This window comes from Belonocnema kinseyi, chromosome 7, assembly GCF_010883055.1.
Source record: "Belonocnema kinseyi isolate 2016_QV_RU_SX_M_011 chromosome 7, B_treatae_v1, whole genome shotgun sequence".
Lineage (NCBI taxonomy): Eukaryota > Metazoa > Arthropoda > Insecta > Hymenoptera > Cynipidae > Belonocnema > Belonocnema kinseyi.
The window spans coordinates 38,492,870-38,518,730 of NC_046663.1; the positions used below are offsets into that span (position 1 = coordinate 38,492,870).

Genomic DNA, 25,861 nt, shown 5'->3' on the forward strand with positions numbered 1-25,861 from the left:
TCAAATCTTCGAATCCTTTCCAAGTATTTAAAATGCGCGCAAACTCTTTTTGAAAGATTCAAAATCCTTTTAAATATTACAAAAGCTTTGAAATAATTCGAAATCTTTAGAATTATTTCGTATCCTTTTGCAAGCTATTGTATACTCAAAAACCGAGTAATCAACCTCTCGAAAAATGTTATAAAATCAAAACAAAAATGCAAATTCAAGTTTCTCATGAGAAATTCAAGGAGAATTCTAGCTTTCCAAACTTAGAAAAAAATTGGACTGACATTGGACATCCTAGGAACTTCCCAAGGACGTTCTTGGAATTTTTATATTTTTTTTACCCACTGGGAATGCCACCCGAGTGGTAAAATTAATATTTTACACCCAGTAATTTCTGACGAAGATGTATAAAATATATAGAGATCCTTTTCGTTTCACAAGAAGCCAGACAGTTTGCTTGATTACACATGAACTGAACACAACCAACAGTTTCAATCATTCTACTTTCAAAGGCGGATGGGAATTTATTATATAAACAATGATAATCTAAAGTTCAGGCGCAGAATGGATAGATATATTACAAGAGTGAGAAAATTAAAAAAATTAAAATTGTACATCATCGACGAGAACTTAAAAATTCACCAACTTATCAATTGTTTTTATAAGCCCTCCAGAATTATCAGTCTCTCTCAGTAGATTGGAATCTCGACTCCTTCCACTTAATTTACATCTCTTCCGTGGGAAATAAAAAAATAACTTTCACTATTTCTCTATTTTTCCCATCCACCGTTACTCATAATTTTCTAGCGTAAGATTAGACTAAATTTCAATTTAGCCGAGAAAGGAATCTTATCTCGAATTACATATTACCAAATTTGTACAACCATCAAAGTGACATCGTCCCCTGTGACTTGTAATTATTTTACAATTCGAATCTTTCGCAGAAATCCTGGCTTGTCTCTCATAATGGACGTCATGTTTTTTTCAACTTTCCGGCGATCCATTCCAACCCCTGGTATAATCTGCAAAAGAATTTTCATTATCTTGCAAATCCAAGAAAGTTTCAACAGGGTGGCCCGTTTTAATCGAGGAACCAAATTCCCGGTTTGAAAAAATTTTACAGTAAATAAATTTAATGAAAATCTTAATTCTGAAAATTTATTCAGTTAAAGTAAAAAAAATCAAACTCTTCTGAATTTTACAACTTTACAATTTAAGCTTAAACAGGGTGGCCGTTTTAATTGACGAAATAAATTCCCGGTCATTTCCCGGTTCGCAATCATTTTTCACGATCAATGAAATTTAAAAAATGGAACACTAAAGCTACAAAATTGTCCACTTGAAGTAATAGAAACTGAGCTGCAAATGAAAGCACTCAAAGTGGAACTGTTAAATTTTGAAATTAAAGAATGTTGTATTCAAATGCTCAATAATCTACGCGTATAAAATTAAAGGTACTGACATTTTTCAATATAAAAAAATATATAAATCCACGTTATCATTTTCAATGCTCTAAATTAAAAATTCAATCAATCAACTTTAAAATTTCTAAAATTATATAATTTTAAGGCTGGAAACATTAAATAATAAAAAATTTAAAAAATGTGAACTGAAAACTTCTTTAATTAGAAATTCAATTATTTTCTTTTTAAATAGTTTAAACATCCTTGGAGAGCTTCAAAATTTTATTTCAAAATCTTGAGAAATCTAGAAGTTGTTTTAAATTTGTTTAAAATTTAAAATTTAAAATTATTTTGGAAATTTTGTCAGAACTTCTAAATATCTGACAAAATTAATTGAATTTTTTCTACAATTTTCAGAAAATCCTGTAAATTTTAGAAAATTTCTGCACAATATCGATGTATAAATGACAACTGAAAATTTATTATTTGTAGGCGAAATTTGAGTAATTCTACTGAGATATGTAGAAGTTTTGAAAAGTTTCAAACTTAATGTAAAACTTGAAATGAAAGCCTAATGTATAGCAAAATGTAGATTTTCGAAGATTTTAAACAAAAAAATTAGATTCTTTTCAAGAATTGTGAAAAGCTTCAAAAGAATAAAAACATTTTCTTAAAATTCCTAGGAAAATTAAAAATTATTTATCATTTTGAAAAAGTATTTAAAGGGAATATTTAAAAAGTTTTTCAAAGATTTCAACAACATTTTCAAAAAAAATTCTAGAAGATTTTAAGAAAAATTTCTCAAATTTGCATGATAATTTCTTATCTTTTTAAAACTTCTAAATATCTCTTAAAATTACTCAAATTTTTTCTACAAATGTTCATTTGTAAATTATACATCAAAATTTAAAAATTTCACTCACAAATTAAGCATTTTTCAACTACAACAATTAAAATTGTAACATTCAAAGTTTAAAGACTCTTCGAAATTTTAACGATTCCAGGCTTTCTATGTCAAACAATTCAGTTAAAGATTCTGTACTTTTAAATATTTGGTTTTAATTTACTTGTCTTAAATAAAAATTCAAATATTGCTAAATATTCAATAATTCATCTTTTTTTAATTAAAATTTTCAAATTGAATCGGTTAAAAATTGATTATTTTAGACTGAAACAATATTTTTATTTTAATAAAAAACTTTAATTAAGAATATATTATTATGAAGTTATTTTTAAGTTGAAAATAGTTTATAAACTTTCAGTCACACGTTCACATTTTTTTAATGAATAAGATTTTCAAATTGAAACCGTTTAAATTTTAACGTTAAAATCTGAAAATTCTTAAATTTTGAACTGATTTAAAATCGTGCTTTCAAATCGTTTTTGTTCACTTGTTATTACTTAAAGTACAGATAAATTGAAAAAATTTATTTATTAAATAAAAATGTTATTGTCCAAAATTTTCAACATTAAAGACTTATATTTTTTATTTGTTCAAGCCTTTAAGAAATCATTTTAAAAATTTTTAAATTAAAAATGTAAGCTTAAAAATAACAATTTTTAATGGAAAGTTTTTGAAGTAAACAAATTTTGAATTACGCATTGTAAGCTAAATAATAAAATAATTGAAAAACATAACAATTAAACTATTTATTTAAAAACTGTTGAAATCAAATGTGGACAGATTTTTCTTTTACAAATTTGTAAAATTCCCGGTCAAATAAAAAAATGCACTGTAATTTCTCGGTTTTTCTCGGTCTCAAAAAATTCTCGGTCCAGCGGCCACCCTGTTAAATATTTGTTAACAAATATTCAATTAAAAATCTAAAATAAAATTCCAGCGTACTGGCAATGTTCAAATTTTAAACGTTTAAAAATTAAACAGTTCAAACCTTTCTGGTAAAAAATGTACATTCACGTTATCAATTTCAATAAAATTATTGAAGTACGAATCATTAAATTTGTAAATTTACAAAATTATATTATTATAAACAATTAAAAGTTAGAAAAATGAAAAAGTGGAAAGATAAACACATTTTTTAAGTAAATAATTTTTAAATTATAAATAAAATTATTTATATTTAAAGTCGTTTCAAATCTTTATGAATATTCTCTTGAAATTAATTTTTCACACTCCTTAAAAATATACAAAATCTTCAAAAATCTACATTTTGATCAAAATTTTTAGAAATAATTTTAAATAAAAGATTTCGAAATCTTAAAAAATTTACATTTAGTTTCAAATTTGTTTTAAAAATATTTTTTAAAATTCGTTTTAAATAATAAAAAATTTAAACAATTTAAAAAATTGTCTTAAAATATTCTAGATACTTTTTTGATAAATTTTGAAATGTATTTAAATCTCTTTAAATATTCTCTTAAATAATAAATCATTTCAAACTTTTTCGGAACGTTAAGAATGTTTTTGGTTATTTTCTAACCTTTTAAAATCCTTTAAAAGTTTCAAAACTTTCAAGAATCTACATTTTTTAATATTTTCAAAACGTTTAAATGTCTTTTAAAATGATTCGATATTTTCCTAAAATTATTTTTAAATCATGAAAATTTTTTTAAATTACTTTAAAATATTATATGTTCTTCGTTGATAAATTTCAAAATGTTTTCAGATCTTTTTCAATATTCTCTTTCAAGTGATAAAAATAAAATATTAATTTTCTTAGGAATTATAAGAAATTATTTTTGAATCTTTTAAAAACCTCTGAATATTTCTTAAAACTACTCAAGTTTTTTCTAAATTCATCATTTTTTGGTTTTTATTTATAAATAAAAATTTTAAACTTTTATAAACTTAACTAGTTGAAAGATTTTTGTCAAAGAAAAATCTGAAAGAAAAAGTCGAATCATTAGAAAAGTTATTTACAGTATGGACAAAACTTCAAAAATAATTTAAAATTTGAAAATTTCAAAATAAAATTTTGAGGTTTTTTAAGCATGCTGAAAGGTTGCAAAATAATAAAAAAATGTTTCAAATTCCTGGAAAAATGTTAAATGATTTTTTATTTTGGAAAATGAATTTTAGCGTTTAAAAAATTTCAAGATATTTCAAAAAATTTTCAAAGTTTTCGTTTCTTTTAATAAACTGTAGAATTTTAAAATATTTTAATAACTTTGAAAGGATCCGAAATAATAAAAATATGAGGATCCCTGGTAAATTTAAAAATAATTCGTTATTGGAAAAAATTTGTTTTAATCTTTTAAAATATTTCACACCATTTCAAAATATTTACAAAATTGTCAAAAAATAATCTGGAAGAAAAAATCGATTCATTATAAAATTTATCTAAAGTATCGACGAAACTTCAAAAATAATTTAAAATTCGAAAAGATTTTTAAAAAACGTAAGCAAAATGTAGAATATGGAAGATTTAAAAATCAAATTTTTAAGCTTCTTAAAGATTTTGAAAGGTTACAAAATATTTTTAAAAATCTTGTTTAAATAATTAAAAATAAAAAAAGATTTCAAAAAATTGTAAACAAAATGTACACTTTTAAATAGAATTTTGAAGTTTTTTAAGGATTTGAAATGTTTTTATTTTAAAAAATTAATTTAAGAGAATATTCAAATATATTATTTCAAAACTTTTGAATGATTGTTACAAAAGAATCTTGAAGATTTCAAGGCAATTTTTAAAATTTGTCATAATTTAAAACAAAATTAAGAAAATTTTGAATAATTTCATAAGATATTTAAGCGTTTTAAATGAATTGCAAAAATAATTTTAAATTTGAAAATATTTCAAACAGTTTTAAAATCAAATGTAGATTTTTGAAACTTTTTAATGATTTTCAAAGTATACAGAATAATTTTTAAAAAATCTTAAAATTTCGGGAAAAATAATAAATAATTCTTCTATTGGGAAAATTGATTTCAATGTTTAAAAGAATTTCAAACATTTCCAAAATTGTCAAAACAGTATCTGCAAGAAAAATTCGCATCATTATGAAAGTTATTTAAAAGTATCGACAAAATTTTAAAAATAATTTAAAATTTGACAAGATCTCACATTTTTGTTAATAAAATGTAGATTTTTAAAAATTTGAAAATAAAAGTTCGAAGCTTTTTAAGTATTTCAAAACGTTTTTATTTTGAAAAAATATTTTTAAGAGAATATTCAAAAAGATATGAAACGACTTAAAATTAAAATAATTTGATATATAATTTTAAAGAACGTTTTAAATGATATAATTTTGAAAATTTACAAATATACTGATTCATTATTTATTTTAGAGTATTCAAACTGAACTATTCAATTTATAAAAGTTTAAAATTTACCATTTTTCTCCCTTCAAGTAGGAATAAGGAAATATAATACGAGAAATAGGGTCAAGATTCTAATTAATAAAACAAAAAATGAATCTCACCCTTCGCCAGTTAAAGCACAACAACTTTGTATGTGCCAAGGATGCCTTTTGATCGAAGTGAGGCCCAGCTCCTTGGAAATTTCAGCAGCAGTCATACTGCCTTTTAAATCTTGCTTATTTGCATAGACTAGAACTTTTGCTTTACTGAGCTCATCATGATTCAGCATCGAGTGCAATTCTTCCTTTATCACAGTCAATCTTTCTCTGTCTGTACTATCTATCACCATGATAATAAATTCGGTGTTTGTGTAGTAGGTGGACCAAGCAGCTCGTAAACTCTGCTGACCACCCAAATCCCACATTATAAAGTGAATATTTTTCCAAACTACTTCCTCGACATTGGAGCCAATCGTTGGAGATGTGTGTACAACTTCGTTCATCAGGAACTGATAAAGAATTGTTGTTTTTCCGGCATTGTCCAGCCCCACCATCACGATTTTGTGCTCTAAAAATTAACATTGCATGTTTTTTTTTTACAATTTATCTATATTTTGTTGTTAGAAAGATAATTAGCTTTTTAAGCATCTAGAGTAGGATGCCTAACGAAATCCTTTATTTTTGATTTTCTAAAACCTTAAATCTGACATTTCTTTCTTCTTATTAGAAAGTGATACCCTATTTTTGTTAGACTTGAAAAATATTCGATTTTCCCAAGTTTTGTCATTTTAATTTTTACCATTTAAATTATTTCATCTTGTGCAATGCAGGGAATAATTTATCAGGATGCTACGAGTCGCTAAAATTTGTTTGGTTGAAAAAAATTATAAAACTCACAGGAAACATTACTTACCTTGTCGACAGCAATTTCTACTGATGAAAATTTTTTTTAATAATACTTGCCCTAGAATTAAAAAATCATTTGTTCATTTATTCGGAATAAAACACTTCATAGCGCCCTCTAAATATATACTTTTTAATCTAAACAAAATAGGGAATCATTTTCTCCCTAAAAGAAAGAAATTTCAGATGTAAAGTTTTAGAAAATTAAAAACAAAAATTTCATGAGTCTTAATAGTGTCATAAAATTTCTCAGGAATTAGAAATTAACTTCAATGTTTACTGAAAATTTTATTCTTTAGTCTGTAAATTACAAAAAATCCTATTTATTAATAACATACTTCACATTCTTCAGCTTTTTTCTCATTTTTCCATTTAAACTTGAACAGAATTAATAGAATCCAACATTTTTTATTAAAATTTTTTATTATTTGGTAGAAAATTGAATTGCTCTGCTAAAGATTCAACAATAAAAAAAATTAATTAAAAATTCATCTATTTTGTTGAACTACCATTTTGGCTTTAAAATGTCATTCTTTCTGTAGACATTTCATCGTTTTTGGTAAAAAAAAATGTAATATATCGTCAAAAATTAATCTGTTTCGGTTGAAAAATTATTTTTTTGTTTGTTGAAAAATCATCTTTTTTATAGAAAATCATTTTTTAATGCAATTGTTTGGTTGAAAATTAATCTGTTTTAGTTGTGGATTAGAATGTTTGGTTGATAATTCGCCTCTGTTAGTTAAAACCAACTGTTTTTTAATTTAAATTTAAATCTTTTTTATCGAAATATCAACTGCTCGATTTAAATTTGAACTATTATCCTAAAATTTCATTTTTTTGCTGAAAGTTCTTGTTTTATTTGGTTAAATTTTCTTTTTAATAGCTGAAACCCCTTCAGAAATTTTTAATTTACTAAAAGAGATGAATATCCCAACCAAAATCAACATCTTCTAACACATATTTTTATTTTTAACAAAATATTTCTGACCAAAAGGATTATTTTTCAATTAAGAATCTTACTTTATACCAAAAAAGAAGAATTTTCAACTGAAACAGATTATTTTTCAACCAAAAATTGAATAAATAAATGTTTATTTAAAAAATTAATGTTCAACCAAAGATATGAATTTTTCACTAAAATTACGGAATATTCAACTGGAATAATAGCGATATTTTCAGTTGAAAAAAAGTCAAACAAAAAACATTTTTTCAAGCTCTTGAAAATGCCTTGGAATCTTGAAAATACCCTAAATATATCAAATCCTTTGAATTTTTTTCCAATTATTGAAAAGGGTGTCCAGCGTAGGTCTTTCCCAGGTAAAGAAATCAAGTTTATTCAGGTTTCCTTTTTTAACATCAAATAATTAAATAACAATTCTAAAGTATGCAGAATCATAAATAAACAAATTAGTAATTTTTTGCGAACCTAAGTCGTCTATGTAAAATCTTTAGAAATATTTGTAAATTCTTTGAAATCCTTGAAATTTTTTGAAATCTTTGTGAAGTCGTTGAAATCTTCTGAAGTCTTGAAATCTTTTTAAAAAATTGTACAGTCTTTGAAATGTTCGAAAATCTTGAACTCTTCGAAATCTGTGAAAGTTTGGAAATATTTGGGAAATATTTTGTATTAATTTAAATTAATTTAAATACTTGAAATGTTTTGAAATATTTCAAAAGGTTTGTAAATTTAAAAACATTCTAATGATTTTAAACGATTTCTATTTTGTTTTAAAAATTTCAAAATTTTACAAAGATTTTAAAACCTTCAGAAAATTTAAAGGATTTAAAGATTTAAAAAGGGTATATATAGTAAACCAAACTTCAAAGAATTCAGAACATTTCACTAATTTTGCAATGATTTCATATTTTTCAGAAATTTTTAAAAGATTTTACAAAAATTTCCAATATTTTAATGAATTAAAATTAATATAAAAGATTTAACAAATATTTTATAGATTTCATCAAAATTTCATACGGATATTAAAAGAATACAAGAATTTTCAAGATTTAAAAAAGGTTGTAGTAAACTAGATTTCGAATGTTTAAAAACATTTCAAAGGTTTTTTAATCATTTAAATTTTTTTGGATTTTTTCCATATATTTCACCAATATTACAAAAGATTTCAATTAATTTGAGAAGATTTCAAATAGATATGAAATTTTTATAAAATCTTTAAAATATTTGTGAAATCTTTTGTATTAATTTGAAATCATTAAAATATTTAAAATATTTTGATATCTTTTAAAGGGATTGTTAATCTTTGAAATCGTTCAATTCTTTGTGGCATTTTTTGAAATCTTTCTTTAATCTTTGTTTTTCACATTTTTGTGTTCGTTTGAAATCATTGAAATCTTTAAAAAAATTTAATTCTTAAAATTTGAAATTATTAAAAATTTTTTTAATGTTTTGAAATCTTTGCAATCTGGTTTACTGTATCCTTTTTGAAATCTTTGAATTTGACATATTTATGACATTTTTATGAAATCTTTTGTATTCATTTGAAGTTTTTAAAATATATGTGAAATTTTTTTAGTTTTAGTAAAATATTTGTGAAATCTTTTGTATTAATTTGAAATAATTAAAATATTTGAAATATTTTGAAAGGATTGTAAATGTTTGAATTTTTAATGTTTGGAAATCTTTGCAATCTGATTTATTGTATCCTTCTTGAAATCTTCTCAATTCTTTGAAATATTTTTAAATCTTTTAAACTTTTGACATCTGATGTACTGCACCATCTTTAAAATATTTTAAATCCTTGAAATCTTTTGAAGGTTTTAAAATTAATTTAAATTAAAAATTTCAAATCCTGGAATCTTTTTTATGTTTTTGCAACCCTTGAATTCTTTTTGAAATGTTCAACATTCTTTTAAATATTATAAAAGCTTTACCAAATTTTTGAAAGCTTTAGAATATTTTTGTAATTTTTTTAAATCGGGTGTATATTAAAAAACCGAGTGGTCAACCCCTCGAAAACTGTTTTAAAAGTAAACCCAAAAATTCAAACGCAAGGTTCTAGTTAGAAATTTAAGGAGATTTCCGGGCTTTCAATTTTGAAAACCTTGACATTTTTTGAAACTCTTGAAAATGCCTTCGATTCTTTAAGACACCCTGAAATACTTCCAATATTTTGAAATACCCTAAAATTTTTCATCGTTCAAAAAAACTGTAAAATAGTGTAAATATTGTGGCGAGTTCCAAGCCCTGCTATCAAAACAATGTTTCTTTTAGAATCCCGGAAACAAAATACATCAAATAAACCAGTCTATTTGCAAAACCAGTGCAAAAGATACAAAAACAACCTACAGAAAACTTTCACTGATGAATTCCACGAGATTACGATACACAGTTCTATATTAAAAAGACTTTCTAAAAGACCTGGAAACTTATGAGTACAATAGTGTACAATAGTGCACAATAGCACCTAAATTGCATAAAGGCATTCTATATGACCAGTGAGGTGTGAAAATCTTTAGATCCCCATATAAAATGACAGGAACCCGATTCGCAAAAGCTCCAAATTTGAAGCCATATGTTAGCCTCAAATTACACAAGGTATTTTAAACAGTTGCGAGAGACGCTACACGTAATTTTACAAGCCATCTGATATTCATTTAGCACAAAGGATTGGGAAACAATAAAATAACAAGATCATGCACCCGCACACGAAGAAATAGTTGAGAAAAATAAAACTTACCTTCATTTCCGAAAAGGCTCCAGATTTTCGAGAATAAAAGTCCCATGTTGATGCCAATCTTTGCAACGTCGTCAATCACCAATGTTTACTTTTAGACACTATATCACAGCGCGATTCTACTCATAGATAGATAGAAAATCGTCGTTCTTGAATTCGGAGTTGGGACATCTCGTAATAAGAGACAATTAGGGGGTTATGTTCAACGATTCATCGCGAGGACTTGGATTTAATAATATTTAGCGAAAATTTACGTAATAACGGAACGGATACAGGAGTCAACTTTGTAAATAAGATCAAAAACACACAACCGACTTTAAACAGGAAAAATACGCAGACCTGCACTAATCTAATCAAGTCGATCGCGACATTTACATGACGACATGACCTCATCAACCAATCAGAGGTTAGAAAATCACGTAAGTGACGTCATTCACTTAGATGCGCAGGCGCCGCGAAGTTTGTTTTGTGCATTGGCGCGATTTTAAAAAATGAAATTCTGCTTTTCAAACCAAGCTGTTAAATTTTGCTCAAAAATGGTCAATTAAAAAAAAATAATTTTCATACCAAATATATAATTTTTTTAACTAATTAGGAATTTTAAGTTTAAAAAATAGTGATTTATATTTGTCAGAGTCCATTGATACATAGAAAAATATGAGAAAAAAATGTTGAACTATTTTACCCATTTTTATTTCTATAATTTTCGAGATGGGTTGGTTCCATGAAAAAATTAATACAACGAAATCGAATGTAAATTCTTAACAAAAAACTTAATTTTCAGACAGATAGTACAGAATTTTATATAAAAATAGTTAGTTTTTATATAAACTAACAAATTAGGCTTTTTAAGTCTCTTCTAATTAAAAAATAATATATAACAAAAATTATATTCCTTCCAACTGAATAAAAATATTTAAAAGAAAAAAATGTACAAATTCAGAAAAGAAGCCGTCTTAAAACAAATCCTAAAAATAAAAAAAGTTCACTGTTTTTTGTTCCTTCTAGCCCCAGTGTTAAAAATTAATTTTTTAACTCAAAATGTAACTATTCCATATTTGGTAGAAAATTTATATTTTTTAGTTTTAAATTCAATAAAAAAATCATCTTTTCTGGTAAAGAAATAATCGTCATGGTTGAAAATGTAACTATTTGGTTAAAAATTTAAGTATTTAGTTGAAAATTCCAGTTGCTGATTGAAAACTCATATTTTTGCTTGGTAGTGTAACTGCTTTTATTTAAGAATTTAATTCTTTTTTGGTTGGAATACCGTAACTACTACGCTTTTCGTTCAAAATTCATATTTTTTTAATGAAAATTTAATTACTTGTTCAAAAGTTAAACTGTTTTGTTGAAAGTTACTTTTTTCCTGAAGATTCATAATTTCAATTGAAAATTAGTCTCTCTGGTTAAACATTAATTTTTTAAACACAAAATTGAACTATGCAAGTTTTGGATGAAAAATTTTCTTTTTTAGTAGAAAATTCATATTTTTGTTAGAAATGAACCTTCTTGATTAAAAATCCATATTTTTGGTATAAACTTCAACTATTCCAGTTTGAAGATTCATAATTTTAGTTGAAAATTTATCACTTTCTTTTAAAATGTCTTTACCAAATAGATGCATTTCTATCCAATGAAGATGAAATTTGTACTAAAGCAGGTGAATTTTTCAATCAAACAGAGAAATTTGCAAGAAAAGTGTTGTATTTTCATTCCAAAAAAATTTCAAGTGACTTTTTAACACCACAAAATATAAATTTTAAACAAAAAGTAAATTTTTAACAAAACAGCAGAATTCTCAACCAAACAGTTGCATTTTTGTAATTTCTGCTAAAGCAGGTGAATTTTAAAATCAAAAAGATAAAGTTTCAAAATATAGTTGAATTTTCAAACGAGCAGTTGCAGTTTTATTATTAAGAAAGTTCACATTTCTTCTAAGACTGATGAATTTAAAGAAAAAAATTTTCTGTAATAGTTAAATTTTCATCTAAAGAAGACTCCAGTTCACTTTTCAACACCAAAATAAGAATTGTAAACAATCAGTTAATTTTCTGCTTAATAGTCATATTTTTAACGAAGAGGTATAACTTTTTATCAAGATTGTTAAATTTTGAACCAAACAATTGCATTTGTATCCAAGAAAAATGAAAATTTTACTGAAACCGGTGAATCTTAAATAAAGAAGATAAATTAAAAAAAAAAAAGGTTGACTTTTCATCCAAAAGATTCCAATTGATTTTTCAACACAAAAATACGATTTTTAAACAAAAAGTAAATTTTCTAGAAAATCGTTGAATTTTCAACAAAACATTTGCATTTTTATCCAAAGAAAATGTACCATTTCTACTAAAAAATATGAACTTTTAAATCAAAAAGACAAATTTTCAGAAAAAATATCTTTCTTCCAAAAAAGATTTTAGTTGACTTAGCAGCAACAAAATATTAATTTGAAATGACAGGTTAACATTCTACACAGAGCTGATTTTTGTATACAAAAAATACGAATTTTTAACAAAACAGGTCAATTTTCAACAAAAAATGCGTTGTCTTTTTAAGAAAATTGTTACACTTTCAACCAAATAATAATATTTATAACTAAACAGATAATCTTCAGGTGAAAGTTTTTGCGAATTTTCAAAAATTACGTACATGAGTGAAGGACCCCCTTTCCCCTTTCGTAACAAATCGTAACAAAATGTTTGACCCCCCCACTCCCCTGAACTGTTACGTAATTTAAGTACGGTCCCTGACTATTGTTCTCAATATTTAAAATTTAATTTCAGCTCGAATTTAAGTGTTCAAAAACTTTCAACAAATAAATAGTTATTTGCAATATTTCTATGACCAAAAAAAATATTGAAAAAGCATTCAGTGTCACATAAAAATATTGTTTTATTTATTTCTAGACAATACTTCATATTAAAGAATTATTTTTATTTAGAAAACTTCTATTAGGTTTTTAAACATAATTCCGAAACAATCCGAATAATTCCGAAATCTGTATCCGAACGAATCCGCATGAATATATAAACCGGTTACAAATTAATTCGACTCAATCCTATTAAATCCGAACAAAATTTTCAATCCGATTGAATGCGGACTCGGATTGACCTAAACCGATTTTTAATCAGAATGAATCCAGTTCAATCCGAGCACGGATTCATTTGAATTAAAAATTCAGCATATATTAATCTTAGTTATTCAAATTGGTTCAGATTGAAAATTTGGTTCGGATTGGTTCTGATTGGAAGGTCGGATAGGCTGGATTGAATCGAATTAATTATTAACCGATTTGGATCGAACGAAATGTGAAACTTTTTTCGGATTGGTTCGGATTGATTCGGGTTGTTTCGGAAACAGATTTCGGAATAATTCGGAAAGATTCGGAATAAATTCCTATCCGAAACTTTCGACTGGGCTTTGGTAGATTTTCAAGACGTTATCAATATCAGGCACGAAACTCATGACTGAAACTGAATAATATTAAGCGAGATTGTCGTATTGATAATGGAAAGTTTGACCTTGCAAGGTGTGCCATTGGCTACTCCGAGGTCTGCTGACCGCAAGAGCAGTGACTGACGATAGTGTGTAGTGTAGTACACTTCCGAATCAATTCAAATACAAAGTTGACGTTGACGGCCACCTGTTGCTGAGACCGAGTTTAGACATTTATTATTCCAAAATTATTAACACATTTTCGAAAAAATAGCAGACATCATGACTGAACCGTAAGTAATAAACCGTAAGCAAGTTTACTTGAAGCCGGCCCAAATGCTTGTATTTCAGGTTATTTTTCGATAAGATTTGACCGATTTTAGATTTGAGAAAGCAAGGTTTCCTCGGTTTCCTCAAGTATTGAATTGTCTAGTCATCGTAATTTTCTGTATGCGCATTTTAATTATGAGTGACATACTTGTGTCTTGTGACTACCAGTTTCCCGTGACGTTAAAAAAAAAGAATATTCTGACGATTCTGACGTATATTTCGCGTCATAACCTAAAAATTCCACGTCCTATAATCTTAATTTAGATCTTCAAAAGCAAAAAATAATAATAGTGTCTATATGAATTTTGTAATTTTTCTTCGTATTTGCAAAATGTAACTTTCAGAAGTTTAATTATGTAATAAGGAATGCAGGAAACGTATATTAATCAATGTGATGAAAATAAAATAATAAATATTCGCAATATTGAAAAAAAAAATTTATTTGAAAATTTAAAATTAATTGCACATCTTCTTTTCAAGACTGGCGCTTATCTCTTTCTCTCTCTAAAATAAAGTAGATTTTATATTTTCGAGCAGAATTAGAGAAGAATAAACTGATAAAAATTATCTGAGTTTCTTACTTTTTTTAGTATAATATATTCAGGGTGTCCAGCGACCTTTGAAAACTTGAAATTCTCCTTCACTTTTTTTTAAAACTTTAACTTTTATACCAGATTTCAAAAGGTTACAAAATAATTCTAAAGATTTCAAAAACATTCCACCAATATTTCAACGATTTCAAAGATTTTACCATGTGAACATGTGACTGAAAGTTTATAAACGATTTTCTACTTAAAAATAACTTTATAATAATATATTCTTAATTAAAGGATTTTATTCAATTAAAAATATTGTTTCAGTCTAAAATATTCCATTTTTAACCCATTCAATTTGAAATTTTTAATTAAAAAAAAGATTAATTATTTAATATTTAGCAATATTTGAATTTTTATTTAAGACAAGTAAATTGAAACTAAATATTTAAAAGTAAAGAATCTTTAACTGAATTGTTTGGCATAGAAAGCCTGGAATCGTGAAAATTTCGAAGGGCTTTAAAACTTTAGACGTTACAATTTTAATTGTTGTATTTTAAAAATGCTTTATTTGTAAGTGAAATTTTTAAATTTTTATGTATAATTTACAAATGAACGTTTGTAGACAAAAATTGAGTAATTCTAAGAGATATAAAGTTTTAAAAAGATAAAAAATTATCATACAAATTTTAGAAAGTTTTCTTAAAATCTTCTAGAATATTTTTTGAAAATGTTGTTTAAATCACTGAAAAACTTTTTAAATATTCTCTTAAATTAATTTTTCAAAATGAAACATTATTTTTATTATTTCGAGGAATCTTAAGAAAAAGTTTTTACTCTTTTGAAGCCTTTAATAATTTTTTTAAAGAATCTAATTTTTCGTTTAAAATCTTCGAAAATCTATATTTTGTTTTACATTAGGCTATCATTTCAAGTTTTACATTAAGTTTGAATCTTTTCAAATCTTCTAAATATCTCTTAAAATTACTCAAATTTCACCTACAAATAATAAATGTTCAATTGTTATTTATACATACAAATTGTAAAGAAATTTTCTAAAATTTGCAGGATTTTCTGAAAATTGTAGAAAAAATTCAATTTATTTTGACAGTTATTTAGAAATTCTGACAAAATTTCCAAAATAATGTTAAATTTAAAACCAATTTAAAACAACTTCTAGATTTTTCAAGATTTTGAAATAAAATGTTGAACCTTTCCAAGGATGTTTAAACTATTTAAAAAGAAAATAATTGAATTTCCAATTTAAGAAGTGTTCATTAACATTTTTTTCAAGTTTTCAATATTTGATGTTTCTAGCTTAAAACTCCTTAAAATTATATAATTTTGAAAATTTTAAGGTTCATTCATTGATTTTTTAATTTAGAGAATTGAAAATGATAACGTGGATTTATATTTTTTTATATTGCAAAATGTTAGTACCTTTAATTTTATATACCTAAATTATTGAGTATCTGAATACACCATTACTTAATTAAAAACTTTTAAATTTAAATTTTAAAATTTCTAAATTTAACAGTTCCACTTTGAGTGCTTTCGTTTGTAGCTCAGTTTTTATTACCTTGAGTGGCAAATTTTTTAGCTTTAGTGTTCCAATTTTTTAAATTTCATTGACCGTAAAAAATGTTTGCGAACCGAGAAATGATCGGAAATTTATTTCGTCGATTAAAACGGCCACCCTGAAAGATTTCAAAGGCATACAATAGATTTCAAACTTTTGATACAAATTTCATAAAGATTTCAAATTTTTTAAATTAGATTTCAAAAGATTTCACAAAGATTATAAAACTTTCTTTCAGAAGATTTCAAGGATTTTAAAGATTCACAAAGATTTCAAATATTTTAATGATTTTAAATTAATACAAAAGATTTTCCAAAGATTTCATCAAAATTTAGTAGAGATATTAAAAGAATACAAGAGTTTCAAAGATTCCTAAAAGTCTACAGTACACCAGATTTTAAATATCTCAAAACATTTAAAAGATTTTGAATAATTTAAAAATTGCTAAAATATGTCAAAAGACTTCAAGAATCTAAAAGATTTCAAAAAGGGTACAGTACTCCAGATGTCAAAGATTTCAAAACGTTTCAAAGATTTTAAACTATTTAAAATTTGTTTAGAATATTTCAAAATATTTCACTAATATTTGAAAGATTTTACAAAGATTTCAAACAGTTTTCAAATACTTTAATGATTTCAAATTTTACAAATACTTAAAAGATTTCAAGAACCAGGTTTCAAACATTTGACAGATTTCGAGCATTTCACAAATATTTCAAAATATTTGTAAGATTTTACCAAAATTTTAAAAGGTTTTATCAAAATTTTAAAAGATTTCAAATATTTTAATGATTTCAAATAAATATAAAAGGTTTTACAAAGATTTCAAAGATTCATAAAATTTCTAAAAGGGACAGTACACCATATTTCAAAGATTTCAAAACATTTTCAATGATTTCAAATTTGTTTTAGAACATTTAAAAAGATTTTAAAGATTTTAGAAATATTTTGAACATTTTACAAAGCTTTAAAAGATTTTACCAACATTTTAAAAGATTTTAATTATTTCAAATGAATATAACAGATTTCAAAAATATTTCAAAGATTTCATAGAATTCATACATCTAATTTAGTCCGGGGGCTGGGTACTTGTTCATCCCAAAATGAGCTATAATTTTTGATAGGACAGTTCTTGCTTTAGTTGTAAAAAATAACATTCTAAATAAAAATATTAAATTTGCTTGAAAAAATGACACAAGGTATGAACTTAAATTACCAGACAAAAGTTGTTCGCCTAAAAAGATATATAAATTTATTATTAATTATTTTTCGATAGAACGAGTAGATTTTTTTTAAATTGTAAAACATAAGATTAAAAATTAACAAATTAACTTTTTGGAAAAAGCACAGAAAAGACGAAAGAGGACATAGGCTCCTAAATAGGACCCTATATAGTTTCCTGTATTAGACCCTATGCATATGCGCAGTAGTTTTTATTTAATCGTAAAAAGCAACATTAAAAATAAAAAAATTATAAAAACAAGGAAAGAAGAATTAGTATGATTCAATTTTTATGTATATTATGAATTGTAATGATATACATTTATTGAAATGATACATGTTTCAGAGTAGCTTAGAATACAATTTAAAGCAAAATAAGAAACAAATAAACAAATAATCATGATAAATACAATTTGCTTTCTATTTTGCGATTTTTTAATAAGTAATCCCTGGCAGAGTTACATAACAAATGTTTTATAATTGAGATAAAAGTGTTGTGTATAATGTAGAAAAGTTGACAGGTTGGACAAAATCGAGTGCGAAGCACGAGATACGTGATGAGAATGTGTTCGTTAAAGCCAAAAGAGCTTTAACAAAAGAGAGTTCAAAATCACAAAATTACAGTTGTCGGTCCGTTCACCTTTGATTTTAAAAAGTCTGTGCCCGTATGCAGAAGAAATGCAAAGACTAAGCGCGGAGTGCGATTGCCCTCAGTCGCGTGCCGTAGGTGCGCTCAAACTCTCGAGCTAAGCTTTTTTTACGAAAAAGAATTCACAAAATTATAGTGGTGAATGTTTTGACTCTTAATTTTAAAATGTTTGCGCAAGAATGTGCGAAAATATAAAGACCGATCGCGTAGCGCGAGGTAAATACATAATCGAGCGCGAAGCGCGAGAACCAATAGTCGCGCGCCCTAGGCGCGCTCAAACTTGCGAATGTGCAATTCAAGTGATGCAGACGTACATGCCATTTTTTAAATTCATGTATTGCAGTGTGATGGTATTGCATATAGCGAAGCTCATCGAATGTGCTACAAGTTAATAAATAAAATAATTATAATAAATATTATGACTATTGTCATAAATATTATAATAATTCCATTAATTATTATAGTAATTATAATAATTACGATATTAATATTTGATTGAACTGTTGTGAATTACTTTACAGTCATCAAGACAACATTGCAATACAAAAATTATCGATGTCTTTCGAAAAGCATACTATGTCAATCATTAAAAAAGCATTATTGTTGATGGCAAAAAATACAACTTGCAAAGGTTAAAAAATTAAGTTGTGGATTCGGATTCAGGGGCTTAAAATACATAAGAATAAAGGGGTTTCAGCTTTGGCGATCTTAGTGCACACGGGAAGGTACCCAGCCTCCGGACTAACTAAAATTATTAAAAATAAATACATTAAAAAAAAATGATATTGCTAAAAATATTTTCATTTCATTTTTATTTGATAAAAAATTACATTTTTTTGTTAAAAAATTGTATGTCTTGCTTGAAAATTTAATTTTCGGATGAAAATTCATGTATTTGTTAAAAAATTCGTATTGTTCGGTAGAAAATTTCAAAATATTTTACAAAATATTCCAGTGATTTTAAATGAATATAAAATATGTAGAAAAAATTTCACAAGTATTTCAAACAATTTATAAGGATTTTAAAAGCTTTCATTTTTTTAAAGCTTTCAATCAATTCGAAGAGATTTCAATGATTTGAAAGGAACACAAAAGTTTTCGCAAACAAAGATTAAAGAAAGGTTTCTCAAATATTTCAAAGATTTCAAAAAATTTCACACCGATTCCAAAGAATTCATACATCTAATTTAAATGATTTAAAATAAATAAATTTAAACAATGGTATTACTAAAAATATTTTACTTTCATTTTTATTTGATGAAAAATTGTCTCTCTTGCTTGAAAATTTTATTATTTGGATGAAAAATCATGTATTTGTTTAAAAATTTGTATTTTTTGGTCGAAAATTTACAAATATTCTACAAAATATTCCAATGATACCAAATAAATACAAAAGATGTAGAAAATATTTCACAAGTACTTCAAACAATTTATAAGGATTTCAAAAGGTTACATTTTTTTTAAAGCTTTCAATAAATTCGAAGCGATTTCAATTATTTCAAAGGAACACACAAATTTTCCCAAACAAAGATTAAAGAAAGATTTATCAAATATTTCAAAAGATTTCACAACGATTTCAAAGAATTCATACATCTAATTAAAATTATTAAAAATAAATCAATTTAAACAATGGTATTACTAAAAATATTTTCCTTAATTTGATTTTTATCGGGTAATAAATTACACTTTTTTGTTAAAAAATTGTCTCTCGTGCTTGAAAATTTAATTTTTCAGATGAAAATTCATGTAATTGTTTAAAAATTCGTATTTTTTGGTGGGAAATTTTTCTTTTTAGTTGAAAAAGTACTTTATAAAAAATTCGACTTTTGATTCTTTTCAACAATGTGATTTTTGTTCTTTTTCTACTAAAAAATTTTTCTTGGCTGAAAATTTAAAACACTTTTTTTTAATTCGTCTTCTTGGTTTGAATATTCATCATTGTGAGTTGAAAATTCAATTGATCGGTTTAAATTTCCACTTCTTTGTACAAAATTTAATTCTTTTGCATGAAAGTTTAACTATTTAGCTGTAAAGGCAACTTTTGGGTTGAGATTTAACGTATTTTTTAAAAAATCTGATTTTTTGTTAGGAAATTGATTTTCTTGTTTGAAAATTTAATTGTTTTTTTTTTAAATTTTTTTCTTTTACTTGAAAGTTAAACTATTTAGTTTTAAAGGCATCAAATTCATGTATTTGTTAGAAAAAATCGTGTTTCTTGGATGCAAATTAATCTTCATGATTGAAAATTCATCTTGTTGGTTTAAGTATTAATTTTTGTATGCATAAAATTCAATTATTAGGTTAAAAAATCGTGTCTTCGTTGCAAAGGCAACTTTTGGTTGAAAATTCGTCTATTTGTTTAAAAAAATTGTATTTTTGATAGAAAACTTATCTTTGTGGTTGAAAATCATCTTTTTTTTTTGTTGAAAATTCAACTATTTGGTTGTAAATTCAGTACGAAATTTCTTTAATTTAAACGTTCTGAAATTTAAACAGGTAATTTCTTTTATTTCGAAGAATTTATCCCTCCGTTATTCCCCTATTTTTGTAAAAATTACCCTATTTTCCCTATCCTTTAATTGAGTTTTATCATTTTAAATCGCTTCACAAACTTTTTTTTTGTCACCAGGTTGGCGGATATCGCTTTGATCGGCTTGGCCGTTATGGGCCAAAATTTAATTCTAAACATGAATGATCATGGCTTTGTGGTATGTGCCTTTAATCGAACAACGGATAAGGTAAAATCGTTTCTCGCGAATGAAGCTAAGGGAACCAAGGTCATTGGTGCCTTCAGTTTGGAGGAAATGGTCAGCAAATTAAAAAAACCACGAAGAGTAATGTTACTGGTTAAGGGTAAGTCAGAAAAAAAATTCTGGTAGATTTTTTATTATTTCTTTCTGGCCTCAGACTCATTTTACAGATGAAAAATAGCGTAAATAGTGTCATAAAATTGTTGAAGTATTAAAAATGAACTCAATGTTTATTTTTAATATTATTACGAAAGCTATAAAAATTAATATTTATTTATCACAGACTTCTTCTAATTTTTTTACTTAAATTTGAAATAAATAAATAGAACCCAATAAAAAATACTACTATTCGTTGAAAATTCATTATTTTGTTTAAAAAGTATAAAATTTAGTTTTTAGTTAAGAATTCATGTTTTTATTTAAAAATTCTAAAAAATCAGTTAAAAATCCTTACTTCTTGGTTGAAGATTCAACTGTTTTGTTTGAAAATTCGATTTTCTGGTTTCAAATTTCATTAATTTGATTGCATTTTTTGTTTTCCTTGACAAATAAATTTTTTTTAATTATAAAGTTAAATATTTTGTTGAAAATTCATCTTTTTATATCGAAATTTGATATTTTTTAGTGAAAAAATACACATTTTCTGGTTAAGAATTAATTTTTTTGTAGAAAATTTGATTTTTTCGCTAGAAAATTCAATAATTTAGTAAAATTGTAATTTTTTTGTTCAAAATGTAACTGTTTGGTAGAAAATTAATCCATTTTAGTTGAGGAATCAACTATTTTCTTAGAGGCTCGTCCTTTTTTTATTTATTTCTACTACTTTTTATATCAAATATACATTTTTTCATGATTAGAAAAGCATCTTTTCTGGTAGAATATTAATCTTTTTGGTAACTAATTCATCTTTTTGGTTGAAAATTAATTTCTTTGTTGAAAAATTTAAATATTAGGCTAAAACTTCCTGAAGTTCAAATATTGGTTTAAAAATTCATGTATTTTGTTAAAATAAATCTTTTTTTACTCAAAATTAATTTTTTTGGTTGCAAATTCACCTGCTTGGTTAAAAATTAATTTTATTTAGTTGAAAATTAATTTTTTTACTAAAATTTTAACTATTCTGTTTTTGGTTGGAAATTTATCTGTTTTAAGTGCAAATTTAACTATTTTACTGAAAATTCGCCTTTTTTGGAAAAAAGTACTCTCATTAGTAAAAAAATTCATCTTCTTGGTTACAAATTAATTATTAAAATATGAATTAAATATGGTTAAAATATGAACAATTTTATTGAAAATTTGTCTTTAAACAAAAAATTTCGAACTGAAATTTTTATTGTTCTATTTTTGGTTGCAAATTTATCTTTTGTGAAAATTGGCCTTTATGGTAGAAAATTAATATTTTGGATTAAACAAAAAATTTAGTTAAAAATTCATTTCTTTAACCATTCCATTAATTGGTTAAAAATTTACTTTGGTTGAAAATTAATTTTTCTAACTGAAAATTCAACTGTTCCATTTTTAGTTGCAAATTTTATTTTGGCTGGAAATTCATGTAAAAAAACCGAAGACTTTAATTTTAAGTTAAAGAAATAAGTTGGTAACCAAATACAATTTTAACGAAAAGGTTCAATTTTTAAGTAAATAGATGAATTTTCCATAAAAAATTAATGACTTTAAAAAAAATCGACAAAAGTGGAATAGCTAAAGTTTTAGTAGAAAAAAAATTAATGTTCAACTAAGAAACCTATTTTTAATCAATGAACTGAAATTTCCGGCAAAAATATTAATTTTCAACCAAGCAATATTAATTTTTAACAAAATACATAAATTTTCAACTGAAAACGGTAAATTTTCAACAAGAAATAGAATAAATTAATTTTCAGTTACAAAGATAAGGTTTTAGCTAGGCAAAATAATTTTGAAATCGAATAGTTCAATTTTCAACCAAACCAATGAATTTTCTACCAAAAACATTCAATTTCTGTAGGAAAAAAAGCAACAAAAAATTTAATTCAATTTTTAGTTTAAAAAATTAATTTTGACCAATAAAAAACTATATTACAACCAAAGAAATGAATTTTCAACGAAAAAGATCAAATTTTTGTACAAAAAATAATATTTGGTAAAATACATGAATTAAAAAAAAATTAAATTAAAAAAAATATATTTTAACGAAATAATTAAATTTTGAGTTCAATGACGGGGAATTTTCTGAGACCGAGAAAAGCTGGGAAATGATAGTGATTTAATTTCTTGATTCTTATTTTTAAGCTTATATGTTTAATTTAAAGGATCTTAACGCGCAGTCTTGAAGACTTAAACTATTAAAAAGTAAAACGTTTAAAGTTGCAAATTTTTGATAAAAAAAGTTTTATTTTATCAACTGTAAATATAAATAAATAATTTTTAAAATGGATCGGTACTTTAAGTATTAAAAAATGTGAAATAATTGATTTGAAAAAACGGTTTTAAATCCGTTGAAAGTGAAAGAATTTCCAGATTCGTAATTAATTCGTAATTAAAGGCTTTTATTAAATTAAAAATATTGTTTTAGTCTGAATTATTCCATTTTTAACCCATTCAATTTAAAAAAAATTGATGGAGAAAAAGGATAATTATTTAATATCTATAAATATTTGACGTATAATTAAAGACGACTAAATTGAAGCCAAATATTTAAAACAAAACAATTTGAAACTTAAATGTTTTACATAGAAAGCTTTAAATTGTTCTACTTAATAAAGTGTTTAATTTGTAAGCGAAATTGTTGAATTTTGATGTATAAATAATAATTGAACACGTACTGAATAACATTTTTTCTCAAATTTTGAGGAAATCTTTAAAATTAAAAAAAATCCTTAATTTCTTCCTGGGTCGTTGTGAGTATTTGCATCGAAATTTCGTTACGAATAACCAAACTTTTTCGGAAAACACACTTCGTTAAAATTATTTGCAATCATTTAAAGTTCTAAATTAATTTTTAATCTTTTTCCAACTTCTAAATATCTCTTAAAATTACTCTAATTGTTTCTAAAAATAATAAGTGTTCAATTGTTATTTAGAAAGCCAAATTTTAAGGACATTTTTTTAAATTCTCAGGATTTTCTCACATTTGTATTTAAATACTCTTAAATATTCTCAAATATTTATTGGCCGAAAATAACTAAATAATATAATTTTAACCATTTTTAAAGATCATTGATTTATTCTTTAATATTGAAAAATTCAATAGAAATAGCTTTAGTTTGTTGTTTATTTTGTATTACTTGTACTTTTACTGTTTCGCTTTATATTTCGCTTTTAAAAATTTTATTGACCGCGAAAAATATTTGCGACTCGGGGAAAAACCGGGATATTACCGGGAATTTTGTTCTTTGATTAAAACAGTTACCCTGAAATTTGTGATATTGCGATTTTGATTGTTATCTTTTTTCTGTAATTTTTTTATTGCAGAAATTTATAAAAAAGTTTTGTTTTTCTAGCCGGTTCAGCTGTGGACGATTTTATCGCAAAATTGGTCCCACTTTTATCCGAAGGCGATATAATCATTGATGGGGGAAATTCCGAATATCAGGATACACAGAGGCGAAGCGAGGAATTAGAAAAGAAAGGAATTTTATTTGTTGGAAGTGGAGTCAGTGGGGGCGAAGATGGAGCACGGCATGGACCATCCTTGATGCCTGGAGGAAATTCGAAAGCTTGGCCTCATATCAAACCCATTTTCCAGGTTGATAATTATACAAATAATTAATCATTTCCAGGTTTCTTCCGGTCAAGTTTTTCCATTTTTCCGGTTAAAACATTGCAAAATTAATTAATTTTGACAAAAATACTTAAATTTTCCACTAAAAAATATCAATTTGTTACAAAAAGTGGAATAATTAAACTTTCAGTTGAAAAAAATCGGATCTTTAATAAAATAGATTAATTGTCAACCAAAGTGATGAATTTTCAAATAAAATCATGCATCTTTCACTGAATTTTCAAAACACTTGAATTTGAACGAAATAGTTGAATTTTAAATTAAAGAAGACAATTTTTTAAGCAAAGACTTGAATTTTAAAGTAGGAAAAAATCCATTTTTAACAGGATATGGAGTAGTTACATTTTTAGTAAAAAAAATGTATCTTCACTGATGAATTTTCAACCAAAATGATGAATCCCTCGATAAATGCTCAACTGGAATAGTTGAATTTTTAACAAAAAATTAGTTTTCTACTAAGACAATGAATCTTTAACCAAAACATTAATAATTTTTACTAAATAAAATAATTTTTCAAGCGAAACTTAAATAATTAAGTTTTAAGTCAGAAACATAAATGCTGAACCGAAAACGGCGAATTTTTAACTAAAAAATATCATTCTTCAACCAAAAATTAAATAATTAAATTTTCAGTCAAGAAATGAATGTTTAAAAAAATTATTTTCGAACTAAAATTATGGAATATTCAATAAACGAATTAATTTCAAAGAAAAGAGTTTATTTACCCAAAAAAGTCGATTTTCTACCAAAATTCTTTTTTTTTAACAAAATACGTGAACTTTAACGAAATAATTGCATTTTCAAATAAAAAGAGACAAATTTACATGCAAATTGTTAAATTTTGAAGCAGAAAAAGGTCAACTTTCAGCTCAAAGCAGAGCGGTTAAATTTTCAGTTGAAAAAATGTACATTCAACTAAACTAATGAATTTTTAACTAAAATGAATCTTAACTGGAGTAGTTGAATTTTATACCTATCAAAAAGATGAATTTTCAACCAATAAGGTTCATTTTCTACAAAAAAGACGAATTTTCCAAAATCTACATGAATTTTTGATAAAATAGTTTAATTTTTAAATAAAAAAATATCAATTTTCAACCAAATACCTTGAATTTCCATCCGAAAAAGATAATATTTCAACCAAAAATAGAATGATTGAATTTCCCCTTAAAAAATTAATTTAAACAAAAAATTGGATTTTCATAAAAATAGTTCAATTTTAAGTAAAAAAAATTCCTTTTCATCCAAAGAAAAAACAAGTATTCAATCAAATAGCTCATTTTTTAACCAAATAAATGGATTTTAAATTTAACTGGAATACTAGAATTTTCAACCAAGTGACATTTTTT

The 25,861-nt window shown here is 24.7% G+C and overlaps 2 protein-coding genes across 2 annotated transcripts in view; one reads left to right on the forward strand and one right to left on the reverse strand.

The window, feature by feature from the left end:
- Window positions 1–12: 12 nt before the first annotated feature.
- Window positions 13–10,626, reverse strand: LOC117176163 (ADP-ribosylation factor-like protein 5B). The gene is made up of 3 exons (XM_033366252.1): window positions 10,253–10,626; window positions 5,775–6,219; window positions 13–1,010 (listed from the first exon to the last, which is right to left on the reverse strand). The coding sequence occupies exons 1-3, from the start codon at window positions 10,296–10,298 to the stop codon at window positions 962–964; spliced, it is 540 nt and encodes a 179-aa protein (XP_033222143.1). The 5' UTR covers window positions 10,299–10,626; the 3' UTR covers window positions 13–961.
- A 3,054-nt stretch (window positions 10,627–13,680) lies between these two features.
- The window catches only part of LOC117175930 (6-phosphogluconate dehydrogenase, decarboxylating), a 29,339-nt gene continuing 17,158 nt past the window's right edge, over window positions 13,681–25,861 (forward strand). Inside the window, exons 1-3 of the mRNA XM_033365781.1 lie at window positions 13,681–13,980; window positions 20,629–20,852; window positions 24,232–24,476. Of these exons, the coding sequence (XP_033221672.1) occupies window positions 13,970–13,980; window positions 20,629–20,852; window positions 24,232–24,476 (480 nt within the window). The 5' untranslated portion in view covers window positions 13,681–13,969. The remainder of the gene's footprint in view (window positions 13,981–20,628; window positions 20,853–24,231; window positions 24,477–25,861) is intronic.

Coding starts and splice junctions, on each gene's coding strand:
- LOC117176163 (XM_033366252.1), bottom strand. CDS start 10,298: ATGGGACTTTTATTCTCGAAAATCTGGAGCCTTTTCGGAAATGAAG. Junction 6,220..10,252: donor GAGCCTTTTCGGAAATGAAG/GTAAGTTTTATT, acceptor GTTAATTTTTAG/AGCACAAAATCGTGATGGTG. Junction 1,011..5,774: donor TGTGCTTTAACTGGCGAAGG/GTGAGATTCATT, acceptor ATTCTTTTGCAG/ATTATACCAGGGGTTGGAAT.